The sequence below is a fragment of the Electrophorus electricus genome, chromosome 11 (assembly GCF_013358815.1).
Source record: "Electrophorus electricus isolate fEleEle1 chromosome 11, fEleEle1.pri, whole genome shotgun sequence".
Lineage (NCBI taxonomy): Eukaryota > Metazoa > Chordata > Actinopteri > Gymnotiformes > Gymnotidae > Electrophorus > Electrophorus electricus.
The window spans coordinates 1,817,501-1,836,918 of record NC_049545.1 but is presented as its reverse complement, the minus strand read 5'-3'; the positions used below and the strand labels follow the sequence as shown (position 1 = coordinate 1,836,918).

Genomic DNA, 19,418 nt, shown 5'->3' with positions numbered 1-19,418 from the left:
GGCGCTGTCTGGCCACCTCCGTCGTTGTGACAAGCATCTCGCGTGTAGACACTGAACAGAGTTCCTTTAGTTATACAAGGTGGCGGAGAGTTTAGGTCCAGGACAGAGAGGTTTACAAACAGTGCAGAAGAAAGAAGAGCAGAGAGTCTGTGGAGGGGGAGGAAGGATGAATTACAGGCACCTCACCTTTGTGCTGACATGCTTTGGTGGGGTATGTGTTTGGCCTTTCTGGAATGGAGTAAACAGGAAAGATGGCTCTTCAGAGACGCAACTGGACATGATAAGCCTGCAGACTTGTGCGTCCTTGAGAGAGGGAGAGAGGGAGGGAGAGAGAGAGAGGGAGGGGGAGGGAGAGAGAGAGAGAGAGAGGGAGAGAGAGAGAGGGAGGGAGAGGGGAGAGAGAGAGAGAAGGAGAGGGAGAGAGAGAGAGAGAGAGAGAGTTCATGCCACACTTAGATTCATGCTGTCTATAACAGTCTGATATAATCTAACCATACCAACATCGCGATTGTCATCTAAGCACTGACACTGTAATTAACCAAGGAGATTTGGAACTGGAAATAAAGGGGAAATACAACAAGACAAGTGTAACCACTGAAAGAGGCACAGGAGTGAAGAAGAGCAGAACTAAGCAGTGATGTGTGTGTGTGTGTGTGTGTGTGTGTGTGAGGAGGATTCTGAAAGGATCTGTATTGGTCTTAAATGGTACTTGGTTGGTGGCTGATTTTGTTAGTGACTAACGAGAGGTTTGGACGTTGTTCACCATAGCAACCTGATCTGTGTGATTCTCAGCTTTGGCTGGGATCTTGTGAATACCATCATATGAGCTACCATCCTCACCCTTGGCTCTGTCTTTCTTGAGCACACACACAGTAGTCAAGCTAGTCTCCTATTGTGCTCAGTACAGTGGCGTGGCTGTGTTTTCTTTCGCTTTTTGAATGATTTGTGATCTTTACTTCTACAGAGTTTCTCCATGGCTGTGTTTGATGCTACATGTGTGTGCTCTCACTGGGTTTCGAAGGGAAATTCGAAGGGAAACGGCAGGTATCTGTGAAACAGGTTACACCCAGCATAGGCAGCTACTTTGCAGTTCAGCAGTGTGCCATGCATTGGTGAGGTGTCGCGTCTCAGCTGTGCCATGTGCTGCCTGTGGGGTGGCGGTCAGGGAGACACAGACCTCTCCCGCCTGGGCTCTCATTGAGGGGATAGTTCATCTTAGAATACAGAGGTCATTACGGCGCAAAACTTGGGGAGCTTGGAGATCCTGAACTGAGAACTCGTAAAACAAAATCTGTACTTGCAGTTTAAAGGTGAGAACTTGTCAACTAAAATTTGCACTTGTATTTTTGACGTGAGAACTCGTAGAATAAAAATCTGAACGTGAATGTTAAAATTTACACTCGCTGGAAAGATGTCCGCAGCTGGATTTTTACACTTTGGGTGCCACAGAAAGGAAGGAACTGTTCTTCTAGGCCGTCACCGACGCTAGCCGTCCACCTAGCCTGTTAGATAACGTCAGCGCAAGTCATGTTTTCACCACGTGACTGTCGATTGTATTTTTATATTGATGACTCGATACCGTGGGTACATTTAATACCAAAGCCTCTCTTTTCTGTGTCCAGGTTTCTTTTTTCTTTTTCGTCAGCAAAATAATCACCTTTTATTAATCATGAATTCCTTCCCACGTCGCTCCTGTGCAAGTGTACAACTCAGTTTTGCAACAAGTCTGAGGCATGTTGCAATAGGCGAGGCGTGCAGATTTGAAGTTGTGCTGTCATGTTGCAAGCTCGAGTTTGGGCTTGTACAATCAAGGAATTTGTGTACAAATAAATATACTTCTTATCTTAATATTCCATTACACATTTCTGACTTTTCCTCTAGGACTTCAAGCTTAAAAATCCAGTTGTGGGAATATTTTATGCGAGTGCAAATTTTAACATTCATGTTCAGATTTTTATTCCTCAAGTTCTGGCGTCAAAAATACAAGTGCAGATTGTGTTTTCCAAGTTCTCAGATCAGGTCCTTCAAGCTCTGAAGTTTTGCAACATAATTACCTCTGTATTAGGATTCACCCCTAATCGCTCCATACAGAGTTACGGTGAAAGAAATCTCAGCCTCTGTGTTACACTGTATATTACGAGAGCGTGTGGATTTTAGTCCCTGCACATGTGTATTTGTGAGGTGTGATTGCACGTGTGTACTCATAATTAGATGCCTCTGAGTAATGACTGACCTCCCCTTTCATACGGTTCCTCAGGTTCACAGAGTACTGATGGAAATCTGCATTGATCGCTGGGTGGACAGAAAGGCATGTGGACTTAAATACTGATTACAGAAAGCACGCACAATGCCTTTAGTGTCTAGTCACACTTCAGGGTGTTTCATTTGTGTGTGTGTGTGTGTGTGTGTGTGTGTGTGTGTGTGAGTGTGCGCGCGCTCAGGAATGGAGCAGAAGACACAGGCGGTTGAGAGCTCTGCGTATCCAGGCAACACAGGGGACTGTTTGATTACTCTCCAAACAGATCTTCCTTCCAATGAACTTCCTGCATGTCTCTATCACGGTCTCTCTGCCTGCCCATGTGACTGTCGTATTGCCTGGTTTTGGGGAGTGGGGCGTGTAGTGAGGGTAGACATAAGGGTATGGAATTGATGCTTGGCCAGTCTTTTTTTGAGGTATGACTTTTTGTATGTGCTTTTTGTTTTGTCTGGGGATCGGAGGGACTCTCCCTGCGTTACCTAGGCTACTGTGACAGGTGGGAAGCTCAGGGGAGTTCTGGCTAGACAGTTGAGCTGTTCAGTGGCAACAGTTAAGAGCAGAGAAGCTGCATTAGAGCCACTGAATTCCCCACGCAAACCTCAGACCATCGAGCCTCTGCCTACCTGGTGTGGAAACAGTCAGAGAGAATGCCTCTTCTTCCACGTGGATGTGACTCTTTGTCATTCTAGAGCCTTCCCACAATGCACTGAAATGTGACTAAGAGCAAAGTCCACAGTCTGTGGCTTCTATCAGAGTGTGAACGTGCATGCAAGCGTGAGACAGAGAGAGACTGTGAGACAGGAACCACCTGTGAATAAAGCTACAGCATTGGCATCTCTTCAACCTATTAGAGAAACATGTTGGTGGATTCTTTTGATGTATAAAAGTCAGTAATTTGCTTGTATATTGTGTTAATTCTTAATAGCATTTATCTCTTTCAGTGTCATAACAGGCTGGTATACAAGATGCCTAACAGATTGCTGAGGGATATTTTTCTTTCAAATTTAAATTGAGAATGTGTTTGAGTTTCAGTTGGTGTGTGTGTGTGTGTGTGTGTGTGTGTGTGTGTGTGTGTGTGTGTGCGCTAGAGTGGAAGGTTCCGGGGCGTCACTATGGGATTTCCCCAGCGATCATCTGGGCGGCGATCTTTCGGACGCTCCAAGCGGCTCAGCCTGGCTCGCTCACTGGACGACCTGGAGGTATTACACCTCAAACCCGCACACCCCAAAAATATACACCCTATAACACACACCTCAAACACACCCCAGAAACATACAACACAAGCCCACAGCTCAAAAACACAGCCCCTCACCAAAACCCCATGCCAAACCCACACTGCAAAAGCATCAAACACTCCACGCCATGACTATACAGAATACAGAAACGTTTGTATTCCATTTGTCTGTCGTTCTCTGTTTCTTTCCAGCCTGTGTGTTTGTCTACTCTCTCCACCTCTCCTTCTCTCATTCCATTTCTCTACCTCTTTCTGTCACCCATCTGCTCTCTCTCTCCTGTTGGAACTGCGATGTTATCTGCCGTGGTGGGGAGGGATTACATGAAGGCTAATCTCCGGACAGGGTGCCTCTTTGTCTGTTTCCTGTCTCAGTGGATTACAGCCCACTGGTGGCTTCTACCCACTGCTACTGTGGCTCCGTTTCGAACCAGGACATGAAAGGGCGCCGTCTGTTCCACACATGTGGTGCATGTCAGCATAGCACATTCTTCCTCACGTCCGCAAATATAAGACGTGTGGCATCGAGCTGTTTTATGCTGCACTAGAATCAGCTGCTTGAGTGTTTTAAGAAGCACCCTGTGCGACACACGCGCATGCATGCACACACACACACACACACACACACACGAGTTTAATTTTAGATGGCAGCGGTCCCAGAGAGGGAGTGTGGAGGTGTGTCTGTATGTCACGTGACTCCTGAAACAGCACGCGAGCGCAGTGACGGCAAGTTGCCATGGCAACAGAGGAGGCGGCGAGGAGGAGGAGGAGTAGGAGGAAGGCGTTTTAAGGGACTCGGGCATTCCTACAGAGCCTCTGTTTCTGTGTGCTCTGCCAGTCCTGACTGGGGGGGTGTTTGAGACACAGCCGTGGTGTGATTGGTTGACCCCAGAGCCCCTGGTTCACAGCCCCTGCTCTGTAGCTCGTTCCTGGGCATCCTTGGCCTCGACAGCGCGAGACGTGGGCTGATGTCCTAGACTGAACCGTCCCCACTCCAAATCAAAAGCGTCCTACTTCAGTCTTATCGGCCACGAACCGCTCTGCAGACCTGTTCCATGCTGTCCCCAGCTGCGCTGACGTGAAAATGCACGCTCCTTTTCTCCGCTGCCGTGCCGTTGTTTCACGCGATGAGACCAAAGGGCAGGAGGCTTCCTCTGCCCAGCGCCGATGAGAAGCCCTGGCTGTGTGGAAGGCCGGCCTGGGCCCAGGGAACCCGACGAGCGCCACCTCAATCGATGGCCTGGTCTGTCCCATGTGTCTGTGTGCCTGCGTGCACGCGACATCACCTGGATATGTTCCGAATGCGCCTCTCTGTGAGACGCCAAGTCAAGGTAAAAATGCGCACTTCTGCTAACACCTGGAGGAGGGTGACTCCCGCGGCGTCCAGCAGGACGTACCAGGCGGCTGCTGGCTGCCTCACAAGCCCTGTGATTGTCGTGTGTGTGCGTGCGTGCGTGCATGTGCGTGTGCAGGCGCACGTGTGTGCGTGTGCGTGTGTGCGCATGCGTGTGTGTGTGCGTGTACGATGCGTTTGGTCCCCCCCCAGGTTTCGTTGTATAGGCGATGGTGTTGGCTTCCCCATATCCGTCGTCCCTGGGCACTGCTGTAGGCCCCTCTGCACACAACAACAGGTCTCTCTGTGTCTGTCTAGACTCTCACTGAAAGCAGTGAGATTAGAGATGATAAATTTATGGCTGTGTGGAAGATTATTAGTGAGACTAGAGATTATAAAGATATGGACTCAGGCTAAAATGTGTTACAGTGGTTTATGAGCAACAGTCACAGATATCAACAAAGTGCCCACTGAGATTTAGGAGCAAACAATCTGTGAGATACTTAAAAACAGGTTTGTGTTTGCAAATGTCTCCTGTTTTGAACTAAAATGTCTACTCTTCAGGTTTATGAACAGTGGGAATATGCTTTAGTTTTAGTGTAAGAAAACGACTTTGCAAATTGCAGCCTGTGACTTTAAGTCCCAGCGTTCGTATTTCCATGGAGTGTCGCAGGCTTTGAAGAATCTCTGGGGGATTTTAGGCATCCGGATCCATATGCTGAAGGCGTCCAAGTGTAGGAATGCTGAAACGTGATGTTGTTTAAGAGCGATCACAGCTACTTCTCACGCCAAGGTGTCCTTCCTCGACCCTCCGCACAGCCTAAATCCAGGCCACGGTTGGTAGTGTAAGCTACAAATGATAAAAGTGGTAGCTTGTCAGTTTATGTGTAACTTGACTACAACTGAAATCTTGTCAGTGTAACAAGGGGCGGATACAGTTATGAAATTACATCCTGCTCAGAGAAAGGCTGTGATCACTGCGTGTGCGATGACAGTTTGTCCTGAACAGATCCCGAACGCTCGCTCTCACTCTCTTGCTCTCTCTCGCTCTTACTCACTCTATCGTTTTCACTCTCTCGCTCTCACTCTCTTGCTCTCTCTCGCTCTTACTCACTCTATTGTTTTCACTCTCTCGCTCTCACTCTCTTGCTCTCTCTCGCTCTTACTCACTCTATCGTTTTCACTCTCTCGCTCTCTCTCACTTGCTCTCTCTCGCTCTTACTCACTCTATCGTTTTCACTCTCTCGCTCTCACTCTCTTGCTCTCTCTCGCTCTTACTCACTCTATCGTTTTCACTCTCTCGCTCTCTCTCACTTGCTCTCTCTCGCTCTTACTCACTCTATCGTTTTCACTCTCTCGCTCTCACTCTCTTGCTCTCTCTCGCTCTTACTCACTCTATCGTTTTCACTCTCTCGCTCTCTCACTTGCTCTCTCTCGCTCTTACTCACTCTATCGTTTTCACTCTCTCGCTCTCTCTCACTTGCTCTCTCTCGCTCTTACTCACTCTATCGTTTTCACTCTCTCGCTCTCTCTCACTTGCTCTTTCTCGCGCTCCTTTTTCTCTTTACCTTGGCCTTCCGCTTGCCTGCTCTCTTTTCTCAGTGTGGCACATGCACGATGATGGCACCGATGTGTGAACAGAGCTCGCTTTGTGGAAAAGAAGCACAGTAATTAGTGTGTGTGTGTGTGTGTGTGTGTGTGTGTGTGTGTGTGTGTGTGTGTGTGTGTGTGTGTGTGTGTACTGCAGTGCTACTAATGAGTAAGGAGCAGCATTTTTCTTGTTAGTGTGGACGCACACACACACACACACACACACACACACACACACACACACAAACACAAACATTCTAATGACTGCCCTCTGGTGAAATCCCCTCATGCTTTCTGTCTCTTTCTCACACACACATAATTACTGCCTTTGAGGAAGCACACTGTCATACACACACTGCTGTATAACACAAAAGCTCATAGAGCACAAATTAAATGTTAATTGAATACTGTGCTTAAATGCTGTGACACAAACCCTCTGACACACATCACACACACACATACACACACACACACACACACACACTTTCTGAGGCTAGCCTATCATGTGACAGACATAACTGCTCAGCCATCTTGTGCACAAGTGTTTACCCAGGGAGATGGCATCTTGGTGTCCTCTCCCAGTGAAAGCATGCCAGTCTCCTGAGCTGTGCGTGCGGGCTGTCCACCACCCTGTCCCCTGTCCCCTGGCTCCAGCTCTACCTCGCTTTCTCATGTTCACAAAGCCGCAAAGCGTCCTGGTGCAAGCCAAAGCTGTGAAGGCCCCTTCACTCATATCGTTCCTCAGCGTGAAGACTAAAGACACATTTACACGCACTGGAGAAAGTTTGACCTATTAAAGTTAACAGGGTTCAGTCATTAAATATAGATCATTTAGTATATGATTTAATATCCCAATAAAAAAGCATTGATGCATTGAAACAGGTATTAAAACATTTCACAGTGTATTGTATTGACCAATTTTGACTAACTCTTATTACCCTAAAAATATTTAGGGTAATTATTATTATTATTTATTATTAAAAATAGAGTTCACTAACTATTTGGGTAGTTTCTGTTATCATTATGATTTAAAGAAGGGCAAAAACAATTGTTTGATTATAAATGGCTTGACCCAACCACTAAACATGAATAAAAGAAAAATTGTTGTATTACCATTATTCTCTGAAAAAATATCAAAAAAATCACAAATTCTGCCAGGGTATGTAAACGTGTGAGCACAACTGTATAATGTTACCAAGAGGAAGCATATATAAAGAAAAAAGCAGAGGCCCCAGAACAGATCCTTGTGGGACACCATAGCTAACTTTCGCAATGCTGAAAAGTCTCCATTTATATTCACAAGATTCAAACTATGATGATGCCTAAATCCTCACTGAAAGACTTCAGGTATCTGGTTCTGATTCAGCTATGAACTTAACTGCTGAGCTACATCTTTTTTCTAGGATCTTGGAAATAAAGGGAAGGTTTGAGTTTGGCCTGTAGTTTGACAGCTGTTCAAGGAGGAGTTTATGAAATGTAGTAAAGGTTCAGTCACCAGGTAGAATTTTCTTAAGAAAGTGTGTGCGCAGCAAATCTAGTAAGCAGGAGGAAGAGTTTGAGCGTGAGATCAGAGCTGTTAATTGTGGCTCTTGGATAGGTGTAAAGGATTCCTGGGTCTTTTTAGTTCGGTTGTTCTGATCTCTGCCAAATGTCACATTCATTTTAATTTTCTCATTGAAAGAATTCAAGAACTCACTGCTGCTATGTAACGTTGTAATCTGAGCTTTGGTGTCAGTTCTATTCCTAGTTAGATGTGCAATTGTGCTAAAAAGTAATCTAGGGTTATTTGTATTATCTTCTATAAGGGTCAAGAGATAAGCTTGTTGGAGTGAAGATCCATCTTTCATGAGCGCTGCAAGTCCACAAGTTTAGTGTGACGCTATTTACGTTCTATCTTTAAAGCGTTCTGTTTTAAGTTGCGAATGTGATCATTATACCAAGGTACTAATTTTTTGTCCCTAATTGTTTGCACACATGGATCAATATTGTTTTAATCCATATGTATTCTACACAGAACTACATTTGATTTTAGAGATCACGTGGTCTGACACAATCAGGGCAGCCTGGTGACTCCAAAATGTGCATTGTAGAATGACGAGTTCATTATGAACATCAAAATGTGATTTAGAGGGTGATATAGAACCTTTAAGGTGGTCAGCACTAGGCTGAGTAATTTTGCAGTGAAGTCTAAACTGTTTTCACCGTCTTCGGTCCATTCCATCAGTGTCTGTGGATGTGGGTTATCTGGTCTATATGGCTGCTTGTCCCTCGTCACTAGGGTCCTAAATGCGCAGTTGTGTTGCTCTGATTCTCCCTCCTTGTGCTGTAGTATTCCGCTTTGCTCGAGTAGCTCAGTGTGATTGCGAGTTTGACAGCAGGCTGCCAATCGGAAACACTCATTGGAATATTAGGCCACGTCCAGTCCCTTCTGCGCTAGGACTGACGAGCCGATTTGGAGGTTTTTGAGTCGTGTCTCATCATATTTTTGTTCTGTGTTTTTTCCACTGAACATTTGCTGAATGTTTAATGTAACACTACTTTAGTGTCATGCAAACATTTGTAATACTTTGTATTTCATGGGACTGTAAAATAATTGGTGTTGTACTGAAGAAGTGCAAATCATCTAAAAATGAGCTGAAAAGTGGAACTGCACATAGGGGCAAAGAGACCTTGGAGGGGGGACACATGGAAGAAGTGTGTTGGGAGAGAGTAGGGGTGTTGAAGTGCCTTAGAGATGACTACTGTTCCAGGAGTTGCTTAGGGAAAAGTGTGTGTGTGTGTGTGTGTGTGTGTGTGTGTGTGTGTGTGCGCGTGTGTGTGCATCTTCTTGTGGAGTGTCAGTCAGCAGACTAGATTCTCCTGCATGTAGCAACAAATTCGGAGCCTCTGAGGTTGTCCTTCCCGCGGGTGCTTATATGGTGCAGTCCCCAGCTCGGAGGTGCAGATTCCCGTGCTGCTCAGTGGGCACAGGAACACGGTGCCAGGACTTGCAGAGGAATGTTCAGCCTCTGACTTCCACATGCTCTCCTATCACCTCAAAAGCTGACACACACACATAGGGAATTATGAAATTGTGCCTGTGAAATCGAATTGTTCATTCCCCATCTTACTTTATGCACCCATTTACATTTTTTTTCTCTTTCTCTCACAAACACACACACGCATATAAATAGATGCACAAAACTTGGTGAGACTGGGGCCTCACACCACACCCCAGAAATCTTTTTCACATGTATGCTCCCACTTTCTCTCTCTCTCTCTCTCTCTCTCTCTCTCTCTCTCTCTCTCTCTCTCTTTCTCCCACAACCCCCCCCCCTCTCTCTCTCTCTTTCTCCCACAACCCCCCCCCTCTCTCTCTCCCTCTCTCACACACACTCGCTCCTCTCTTTAAGGAGATACTTTGCTTCAGGCATACTAAGTAGGTGACACAACACATTGTGTAAATAACATGGTGCGCGATGTGAGGCCAGAAGCGTGCTGTGAGCTGTTCACGTCTCAGGGGTGGGGGGTGGGGTATTTGCGGGGACACATAATTCACATAATGCGTTGCTTGTTGTAATGTCAGTAGCAAGTGTGGCTGAAACATCTGCGAAGTGCTTACACACACACCTCTGGGTTGTGAGCGTGTCTCTGCTTCTCTGCCTGTGAACCTTGAGCTCTGTGGGTGGAATAGGAATTGAAGAGAGAGAGAGAGAGAGAGGGAGAGAGAGAGAGAGAGAGAGGGAGGGAGAGAGAGAGGGAGGGAGGGAGGGAGGGAGGGAGAGAGGGAGGGAGGGAGGGAGAGAGGGAGGGAGGGAGGGAGGGAGAGAGAGAGGGAGGGAGGGAGTCTGAGGAAGAAGCATCACAAGTGCAGAGACAGCGAAGACGACTGAGACAGGCTGTGGACACAGACCCTCTCACTCTGTGCTTTCACATGTGCACACACAAACACACACACACACTCAACCAGACACGCACGCTGTGCTGGGAGCAGCCGATGGATGGATGTGTTTATGGAGTGTGGAGTCGCCTGATGTCAGAGTGTTGAAACACACACTGCCATAGATGGAGCAAACTTTGAGCATCAACCTTGATGGAGTGAGTACCTGGACGATCACACACACACATGCGCGCGCACACACACACACACGCACATACACACACATACACACCACTTTTTTTTTTTTACTTAAATTTAATGCAGGGAGAGATTTGTCTCCTAAGTGCGTTAAAAATAATGTTTGACACAATGCCTAAGCAAGAGAGAATGTATGTGTGCGCGCGCGCATATGTGTGGGTGTGTGTATGTGTGGGTGTGTGTATGTGTGGGTGTGTGTGTGTGTGTGTGTGTGGGTGGGTGTGTGTGTGTGTTTGGGGGTGTGTGTGTGTGTGGGTGTGTGTGGTAAGTTTTTTCACACTCACCAGTACCTGTGTTCTTGCCCTGGCGTGCACAGGTCTGATGGAATGGAACCTTTAGTATGTTTTAGAATCTAATCGCTTACTATTCATGCTGTCCTTACCAAAGCCATTTAAAGATGTGATGGGCTTGAACTAGCTCCGAAAACTTGGATCAAGTTTATTAATGTAGGTGTTGTTATTATTACCAGTGCTGAGGCTGTTTTCACTCGGACATGTTTTATAATTGTTTTGTCAAGCATTTTGACAAGTTTCACACTTTTATATTATGCGATCTTGTTGTTACTATCAACATGTATTTTCGTTTGGCCAGTTAGTGGTTAATGTCTCTTTGTAAATTCCTGATAAGAATTCTGGAAGCTACGTAAGTACTTGGTGAGAATGAGAGCCCAAATGTTGACTAATTCTGAGCAGAAGTGCATCGATGCGTGTTCCCCAGCGCGGGCTGCGCCGGCTCTGGCATTACCAAGGGCTTATGAAGTTCTGCTGCTCACCAAATGCAGATGTTCCATCCAAACACTGAAAGGTCCTTTAGGTTCCTATTGTTCAGTGTGCATCGTGGGGGCAGTGACATGCTGATGAATGATAAATGCAACCTGCTGTCTTTATCCACCCCCTCTCCAACCAAATCTAAAGGGTTAATTGCCGCAAGCGAAATGTCACTTTAATTACTGCTGCTGCACGCGTGTGGCCTTTGTTTGAAATGTGATATTCATTTTAATCATTTTAACTTATAAAAACATGTATGCCATTGTGTTACTTTGTTCGTGTGGGACAATTTAATCTTAACATGTTAAAGACTGTAGTGACCTGATAATGTTTTAATGTTTTCAGCCATCAGGAAAAACATTTGTTTAGGAAAAAACTCTTTATACTCTTATATATCTGATAAATAATGCAGATTTCCCCTAGTTTCCTACACAAGATAAGATTGTTGATCCTGAAGAAAATTGCAGCATGTATTTCAGCTTTCAGAATATTCAAATTGATTTTTAATAATTTCTTTCCATGAATATTCATCATGATCTTCCACTCTGATCTCTTTAATTGGATTTAAGAGTTAATAACACTCCCTTTCCTTAGTGGTAAATGTGCAGTCGTTTGTCATAAATTTATGGTGGGTGGAGGGATGCTGCGTGTCTCCACATGGGTTTTAATGTAGTGACTGTAATAGCCCAGCAGAGGGCAGAATTGAGGCAGAATCGGGTGCTGCTGGCCTTCTCGCACTCCTGTGTGTGCTGTTCGCATCTGTTCTGACGCTCCATGCAAGCGCCTAATTGTGCGTTTGAAGGTCCACAGTGCCTGGTTTTCAAGCCTCTAAAAGAACGAGGGACTCCGTCTGATGAAGGATGTGTAATGTGACGTGATCACCCTGTTCCTGTTAGGCCTCACGTCTCTGCGCCTCATTCTCCTCGGTGATGATGATGGAGGGTGGTACTGACTGTCTGCACAGGACAGCTTGTTCAACTAAATTTAAGAACGAGTTGGATCTAAATGGGACACTAACTCGATTGTGTTCTTGCACAGTCGAGGACGTTGCTGAAAAGATTCAAATGGATGCCCTGATGCTGGTGACATAACTGCTCCATCTCCTCCTGTTAGGAACAACCTGCCTCGTCGGTGCCATCGTTTTATTCACTAGGAGAAAACGAGTGATTTGTTTTTGGAGCCTAACGCTGCCCGACCAGGCGAGAGAGAGTCCGTCTGGAAGACTAACCCAGATTTTAGCAAAAGGAGGACACGGTTTGGAATGCTTACAGAAGCCTCGAGCGGCTGTGCGTTTCTCAGAGCGCTGTATTCTGTGGGCAGTGGGCCCTCCTGGAAGGGGCGCAGGATCTGCCGTAGGGGCTGCAGAGAAAAACTCAGACTCTGAGAATAAACAGTTTAATTACATGTTTCGTTAACTTATACGTTTATTTAAATTTTAAGTGTAGCTGCAATTAATGGTGATATAATGTTTCATTATTATCATTATAAACTGCGTGTTTCATAAACAAGACTTGATTTAATAATTGAAACGGTTCGGACGAATTATACAGGACAAATTGCTCAGTGGTATCAAACCGTCAGATTAAAATTGCATAGTAACTAGTGAACAATACCCAGTGAGGTCACTGTTAAATTAAAACTGCAAATAGCTAACTAGGTCATATTTTAGATTACTTTTTACATATTACTCCATTTTATACTCCTATTTCCTCTTATGTAACTTATTTTTGAAATTGTTTTTGTTAATGGGTAGTGATGGCTCAGTGGTGAAGGTACTTGACTAGTAATCAGAAGGTTGCCAGTTCAGGCTTTGCCACTGTTGGGCCCCTGAGCAAGTCCCTCAATTAACCCTCAATTACTCAAGTTGTGTTCAGTCAGAATTGTAAGTCGCTTTGGATAAAAGCGTCAGCTTTAAATGGGACCCTATCATAGAAAACTGACTTTATTGAAATTTTGAAGTAATACTGTAAAACATTCACTCCCACAGTCCACTCAGTCCATATATGGAATCCAGGCTTCAAAACAAGCCTAATTTAAAGTCACTGTTTCTCTGATGTCACAAGAACAAACTCATTTATTTCTAAGTTGGAAAGGTCGTGTAAAAATGAAAATGCTTTGCAACATGTGGTTTGGAAGCCACACAACCACTGTAAGTGGACATAATCTAAAGTGTAACATAAAAGAGAAATGTAGAAGATGAGCCCTTTTGGCTGCTGTACCTGTAGCGTACCTGTTATGTTAGTGCTGTATTTCCCAGCCTTGGTTCCAGTTTGCCTAACAAGGCACACGAAGCCAAATCTGTTATTTGTCAGTGACTTGAAACACTAAGTAGAGAGCAGATCTGTTCAACTGTTGTCACTGTTGGTGTTAAAATATTTTGAGTTTTTTCCACAAGTCTGCTGACTCTCCCAGGAATATGAGATGAAAAACCACACAACTAGCCCTTCCAAATCTAAATGACCACAGAGCAAAAGAAAAAAAGATTTATTTATTGCTCCATAATTGCAGTGTGTTAAGTCTCCCGGTTGGAAAAATATCTCCGCTTCAATATAGCCCATTCATGCTGGAAAAGTGCTTATTAGTGCTATTGGCAGTAAAGGCAGTATTGTGTTTCTGAGTCGGATTTTTGAAGTCAAGAAGATTTGTAAGTCAGCAATACGAGATGCTGCCTCGTTCTGTTTCAGCTTTCAGGATTTCTTATGCTTTGATACTGTCTGTGATCGTTTGGCCAAAGATCAGTTAACCGCTGCTGTGTCCAGCCATTCTGGCCGTGTGCTGCTTTTCCAAGGAAGGCCTGGTTTGGGTTGAAGCCCTACTGAGAAATGGAGCATTGTCAGATGTCAGATCTGTCAGTGAGGAGGTATGTTCATAGCATCCAACTTGAATGGGCTATATGGAAGAACATATAAGCAAATACAATGTTACTTAATATATGATGATGTAGGACTCAAAGGATTATGGGAAATCTGACAGAGTAATCATGAGTATTGCATTTGGAGGTCCCGTCTACAACTGCAATAATTAATTGATCCATAGAAGTAAAAACCCTTTTTTCACAGTTCAAAGTTTCCAGCTGGGAAGCTTAACCATGAAGAAGGTGGCATGAAGAAGTGTGTGCTGTGAAGCATGCTTTCACCCTCCGGGTCAGGAAATGATCACGTGTGCCGGCTTCGCGGTCGCTGCCTGTGGTGTGTGTGAAATTCTGCCTTGTGTCTGCACCTCTGGCGTGCCCAAATGCCTCGGTCGCCGCTCAGCTCTGGCCCTGCCGCGGAAACCTGGCTTGCGTTAACCCTGTCTGCTTTTTAACCCCCAGAAATGTGGGTATATCGCCTCCAAATTCCTTCTTCCCTTCCCACCCCCTCCTCGGTGAGGTGCTTTAGGCACGCATGCTGCCCCAAACCTCTGCAGCTCCTGCTCTGATCTCCTCACCGTTCCTTCTGTGGGTTTGACCTCCTTGAGCATGTTGCTGAGCTCCAGGGAAGGTGTCTGAGGTGATTTATGTTTGGAAACGAAGGCATGCATGTGTGCCGTTGCCACAGGCCACGGGTCTGCTGGGCTTTGACAGGTGGAGTTATTTGAGTTGAGACTGGGCCAAAAAAGGTGAAACGGTTGAGTAAGCGTTCCGCGAGTCCCGGGAGAGGCAAACAGACACTATCCGAATACGCGTCTTCATTCCGCACTCAGTAAGAGAAGCACATGACATGCGTTCTGTTAGCCAAGGCACAGTTGGTTCACAAGATACAGAGGGTGTGAAATAGGGAGGCAAATTCCGGTCTCTTCGTACCCTCCTGAATTCCTGGCGAACAAAACTCAGCCCGCTTCCTGCTGTGAGCTGGTGTTGTCATAGAAACAGCGCCAGAGTCAGAATGGAACTTCCTCATCAGTAAGAGAAAGCAGCTTTCTTGCTTTGCATGTGCGAGTGCGTGTATGTGTGTGTGTGTGTGTGTGTGTGTGTGTGTGTGTGTGTGAGCGAGCCCCACGAGCGTGTCAGCTCTTGTTGAAGAGGAATGAGTCGTAGTCTGGGAGTGTGAGAGGCATGGCCCTGGTGGCTGTGCTTCGCTGTCTCGCCTCGTCAGCAGCTCAGGGAAACGAGGAACACACTCCGCCGAGAGCACACCATGAGTCTCAGGAAGAGGCTTTCCTTTAAGAGAGCCTCCAACTCCAGCGCGGTGAGTGAGAGAGGGAGTGCTCACCCTCCACAGAGCCTGCGCTTCTCTTCATCACTTTCTGCTTTCTTTCTCCTTTTGTTACCCGTCTCTCTCGTTCTGTGTTGTGCTCCTGAAGCTCACGTCTCACTTCTTTATAGGAGACTGGTTTGGACTGTAGCGATTTTAATGAAGAAAGCATGTAACTCTCATCCTGTGCTCTCTGTGAGCTAGAAGAATGGAAGAGGTCAGACACAGCTGGACTTGGCATTGGCTGTTCCTGCAAAACTGTCCTTGTACCCACTTTGTGTACACTGTCACGCAGTATTGAATGAGATGAATAATATATAGGCTATGAGTACTTTCCTGATTTGTGTTTGTGTGATAAAGTGAACTCAAGTGCAGTTGTCACTGAGCCAAACCAAATAGGGAAGTTTCTCTCTCTCTTTCCATCTCTCCTTTCTGTCCAACTCTGTTACTTTCCCTCTCCTGACTGATGGAGGGTTTTTTTTTCATCGCCAACTACTGTTCATTTCAAATTCAAAAGTAAACGCGGGGATCTATTTGTGCGTAGACTGTTAGCCCCAGCGGTTCTGCCCCTCCTCAAGGTGCTGTTTATGTAGTTTATTGAAAGAAATCTCCCGTTACTCTACACGTTTGTGTATATACACGCTGCCCTTCTAGCCAACGATTTCTGTATTCCCTTTGACTCTTCAAGCACGTTTTGTGTTTGACTGAGGTTTTCAGAGAGTTGAGCGTTAAGAGAGTAACCTTCTTCAGTCCAGAACTAAGGGACTAGGCTTCATTTGTGGGTAGAAACCCGTCCGTTCATATTTTAGTTTAATTAATCTGTTTGCTTCTCTCTCTCTCTCTCTCTCCCTACCATCTCACACGGTGTCAGTCAGCAGTATTCGCTGAGGCTGAGGAGGAGGAGAGAGTTCTTCATCTCTTTCTCTGTGCAGCAGGGTTATCTGTGAATGCTCCTTCCCTCTCACTCTCAACTCCCAGCACACATCTCTTTGTGGCAGTATGTGATGCATTTGTTTGTGAATGTGTGTGTGTGTGTGTGTGTGTGTGTGTGTGTGTGTGTGTGTTTGAGAAAGAGAGAAGCTTTTTTGTGACTCCACACAGTCTGTCACATACTTGCATCCCAATCTGATCGTTTGTAACTCTCTTGAATCTTACACACACACACACACACACACACACACACACACACAAACACTGAGCTCAAAGAGAGGGATCAAGCTGTTTGTCCTTTTTTGTGCCCACAGCAGGCAGCTGCTAAGGTGCACTGCTGTTATTCTCTCTGTGTTTTTCAAACAGTTGTAAATTTGTATCTGTACAATAATGCTGTAGCCACCTTCGTCTGATGTTGTAAGCCCAGCACAAGCAGAACTGTGTCTGCTCCTTAAATGGTACCATCTCTGCCAAGTAACTTTTTAAAATCACTGTTTAGCACAATGCCAAAAAGTTGCGATCTCTAATGCAAGTTTGTATGTGTGGTCGTGAAAACTGCCTCCCATGTCCCTTATGTGGGTGACGGGGGGGCAGAGCTGGTTCATGTGTGTGAGGACACTCCTGCTACATCTCAGCGCTCACACTAGGCAGGGAACCGTAGCACGGACAGAAGCCCCTTAGTCACCATGGTGACAGAAACAAGCACAACTGCATGAAGTGTGTGTGTGTGTGTGTGTGTGTGTGTGTGTGTGTGTGTGTGTGTGTGTGTGTGTGTGTCCATCTGTCTGTCTGCGTGTGTACTGATACTGTAGGGAAACTGGGTTTGTATGGAAACTGATGAATCTGCACTATGGGCCTGTCTAACAACGCGCCTCATCTGGAAGGACCTTTGGTATTTTCATATCTCTAACCGCATCCAAAGTGTGTGTGTACAGTGTCCTGGTGCGTGCGTGCGTGCGTGCGGGTGGGTGGATGTGAGAGAGAGAGAGAGAGAGAGCGAGAGAGAGAGAGAGAGAGAGAGAGAGATCATATTTCATGCAGCTGTACTGAACTGACAGTGGATGTAAACTCTAAGGTATTTATAGTGATCTGCTATTTATTAAGGCACACACACTAAATGAAGGATGGAAAGACTAAATCCCAGCCAGTCACCATCAGGCCAAAATATCCTAACAAAGAGAAAGAACGAAAACACCAGAAACTAACCAGTTATCTTTGCTTCTGACCTTGTGGGTGTCAACCACCACAGGAAGGGTGCTTGAGAATGCCCTGCCCACTCAACATAAGGCCGAGGGGAAGGGGCGGAGCTTAGAGAAAGGCCAAGTGGCAGAGGGGATGAGGCTGGAATGTCTGACTAGCGAAGCAGTACTTTGTGGCTACGCATGCTTCCCCTGCCAGTAAGAGAGGGAAGCTCTGGAATGGGGGAGAGGGATCAGAGGGGGGTTAGTAGAGCACACCCAAAGACCCCGGACACGGACACACCATCATATAACGTGACTGCTTACGTTTGTCCGTTTCAGTGATTTTATAAAGTCAGTAGTAATATTTTACTCCTGTGTTGACACTATCTTTTATTTCCTCTAGAAACGAAAAGCTTAAAGTCCTTTGTAAATTCTGCGTTTTGCCGTATGCACATCCACTTGCTGGCATGCAGGTTTAAATGAGCACAGGTGCGCATCACGTAGGAGTTCATGGGTGTTAAGAGGACGTGAACGGCCCCGGGCTACCCGTGTGGAGAAGCAGACAGGGGGAGGATGCAGTGAGCACTGACTCTGACCCTCACCTGAGTGTGTCTCCATTAAAGGACCGTTGCTAGCCAGGCGCAGGGGGACCCTTCCTATTACCCGGCACCAAATGTTACAGTCCGTCAAGGATCAACACCCACTGTGACATCATAGACAATTCCTGTGTCTGATAGGCTAAGGTTTATGGTAAAGAGAATGAGTGACAGCTGGGGGGTGGGGTTACTGACAGAGCCTGCAATGTTTAAACTTTCTGCACTCCTCACACAATAATCAAGAGCAAAACAAACTTTACACAGCTAGCCAACGCTAGCTAATTAAATGTACTAGCTACCTAACTGATGTGCTTGGCAATTTGGACAGCTATGCTGTACTAACAATGTGGCTACGCCCTCATAACATTGATGATTTTACCTTTACTGACTGGTCACTCAAGCATGACATCATCCCTTTACAACAAACATGGGAAACTCTGCTATGCTCTGTTGTTGCCGTTGTTACGATGGAAGAAGGCTTGCGGGAGATGGGGAGGACATGCGTTACAAGCAGGACACAGTTCAAGGATCCTGCGCATTCTTTTTAAATATGACGCAAGGCGTGTCCTTATGACGTATGCGGCCGAGAAATGAATCCTGCCCCGTAAATGAGACACACCTTTAGTAGATGTTACTTTATATGTCTGGTATATGCTCTGTATTGCTAGCATGGTTTTGCATTGCAAATGTCAGTATTTCCCTGCGCACATTCCCCGAGCCAAACCAGTGACTGATTACCTGCGCTTCTCAGCTACTGTGGCTGTGATGTCGTCAGTGTGGGCCAGGAGGGAGTTGAGGGTTGCTCAGTTAGCATGGCTCCCATCATTGGCAAACAAGCCCAGCAAACAATCATCAGCATAGAGCTGGGATTTCCGTGTGTGTGCGTGTGAGAGAGAGAGATGCAGACCGTAAAACCACGCATACCAGAGCGTTGATCACACTGGCCTTGTCTGTGCTGTGTGCCGAGGGCTATGTGCTCTCTCCTGCCCCCTGGTTTCTTGGTCCTTTCGTCCCTGATTGTAGCCCCCTGTCTCCCTGCTTCCCTCTCGATCTCTTTATGACTTGCTCAGTTTTTTCCTGTTTGCATCTGGGGGAGTCTTGATTCTGCCAAGTGTGGGTGGAAGTCACCTGCTGGCCTGTCTGTCTGACAGTGACCGTGGGAATGTAGATGCTCGTACTACAGAGGTGCACTTTCAGATAGTGCTGATGATGAAGTGTGCGTGGGTGCAGGAGTGTGTGTA

The 19,418-nt window shown here is 46.0% G+C and overlaps 1 protein-coding gene across 2 annotated transcripts in view; it reads left to right on the top strand.

Moving 5' to 3' along the window:
* Nucleotides 1-19,418, top strand: part of rgs12b (regulator of G protein signaling 12b) — a 41,382-nt gene that overhangs the window by 6,269 nt on the left and 15,695 nt on the right. For both annotated transcript variants that reach the window (XM_027000452.2, XM_027000453.2), the window contains exon 3: nucleotides 3,346-3,456. In XM_027000452.2, the coding sequence (XP_026856253.2) occupies nucleotides 3,346-3,456 (111 nt within the window). The remainder of the gene's footprint in view (nucleotides 1-3,345; nucleotides 3,457-19,418) is intronic.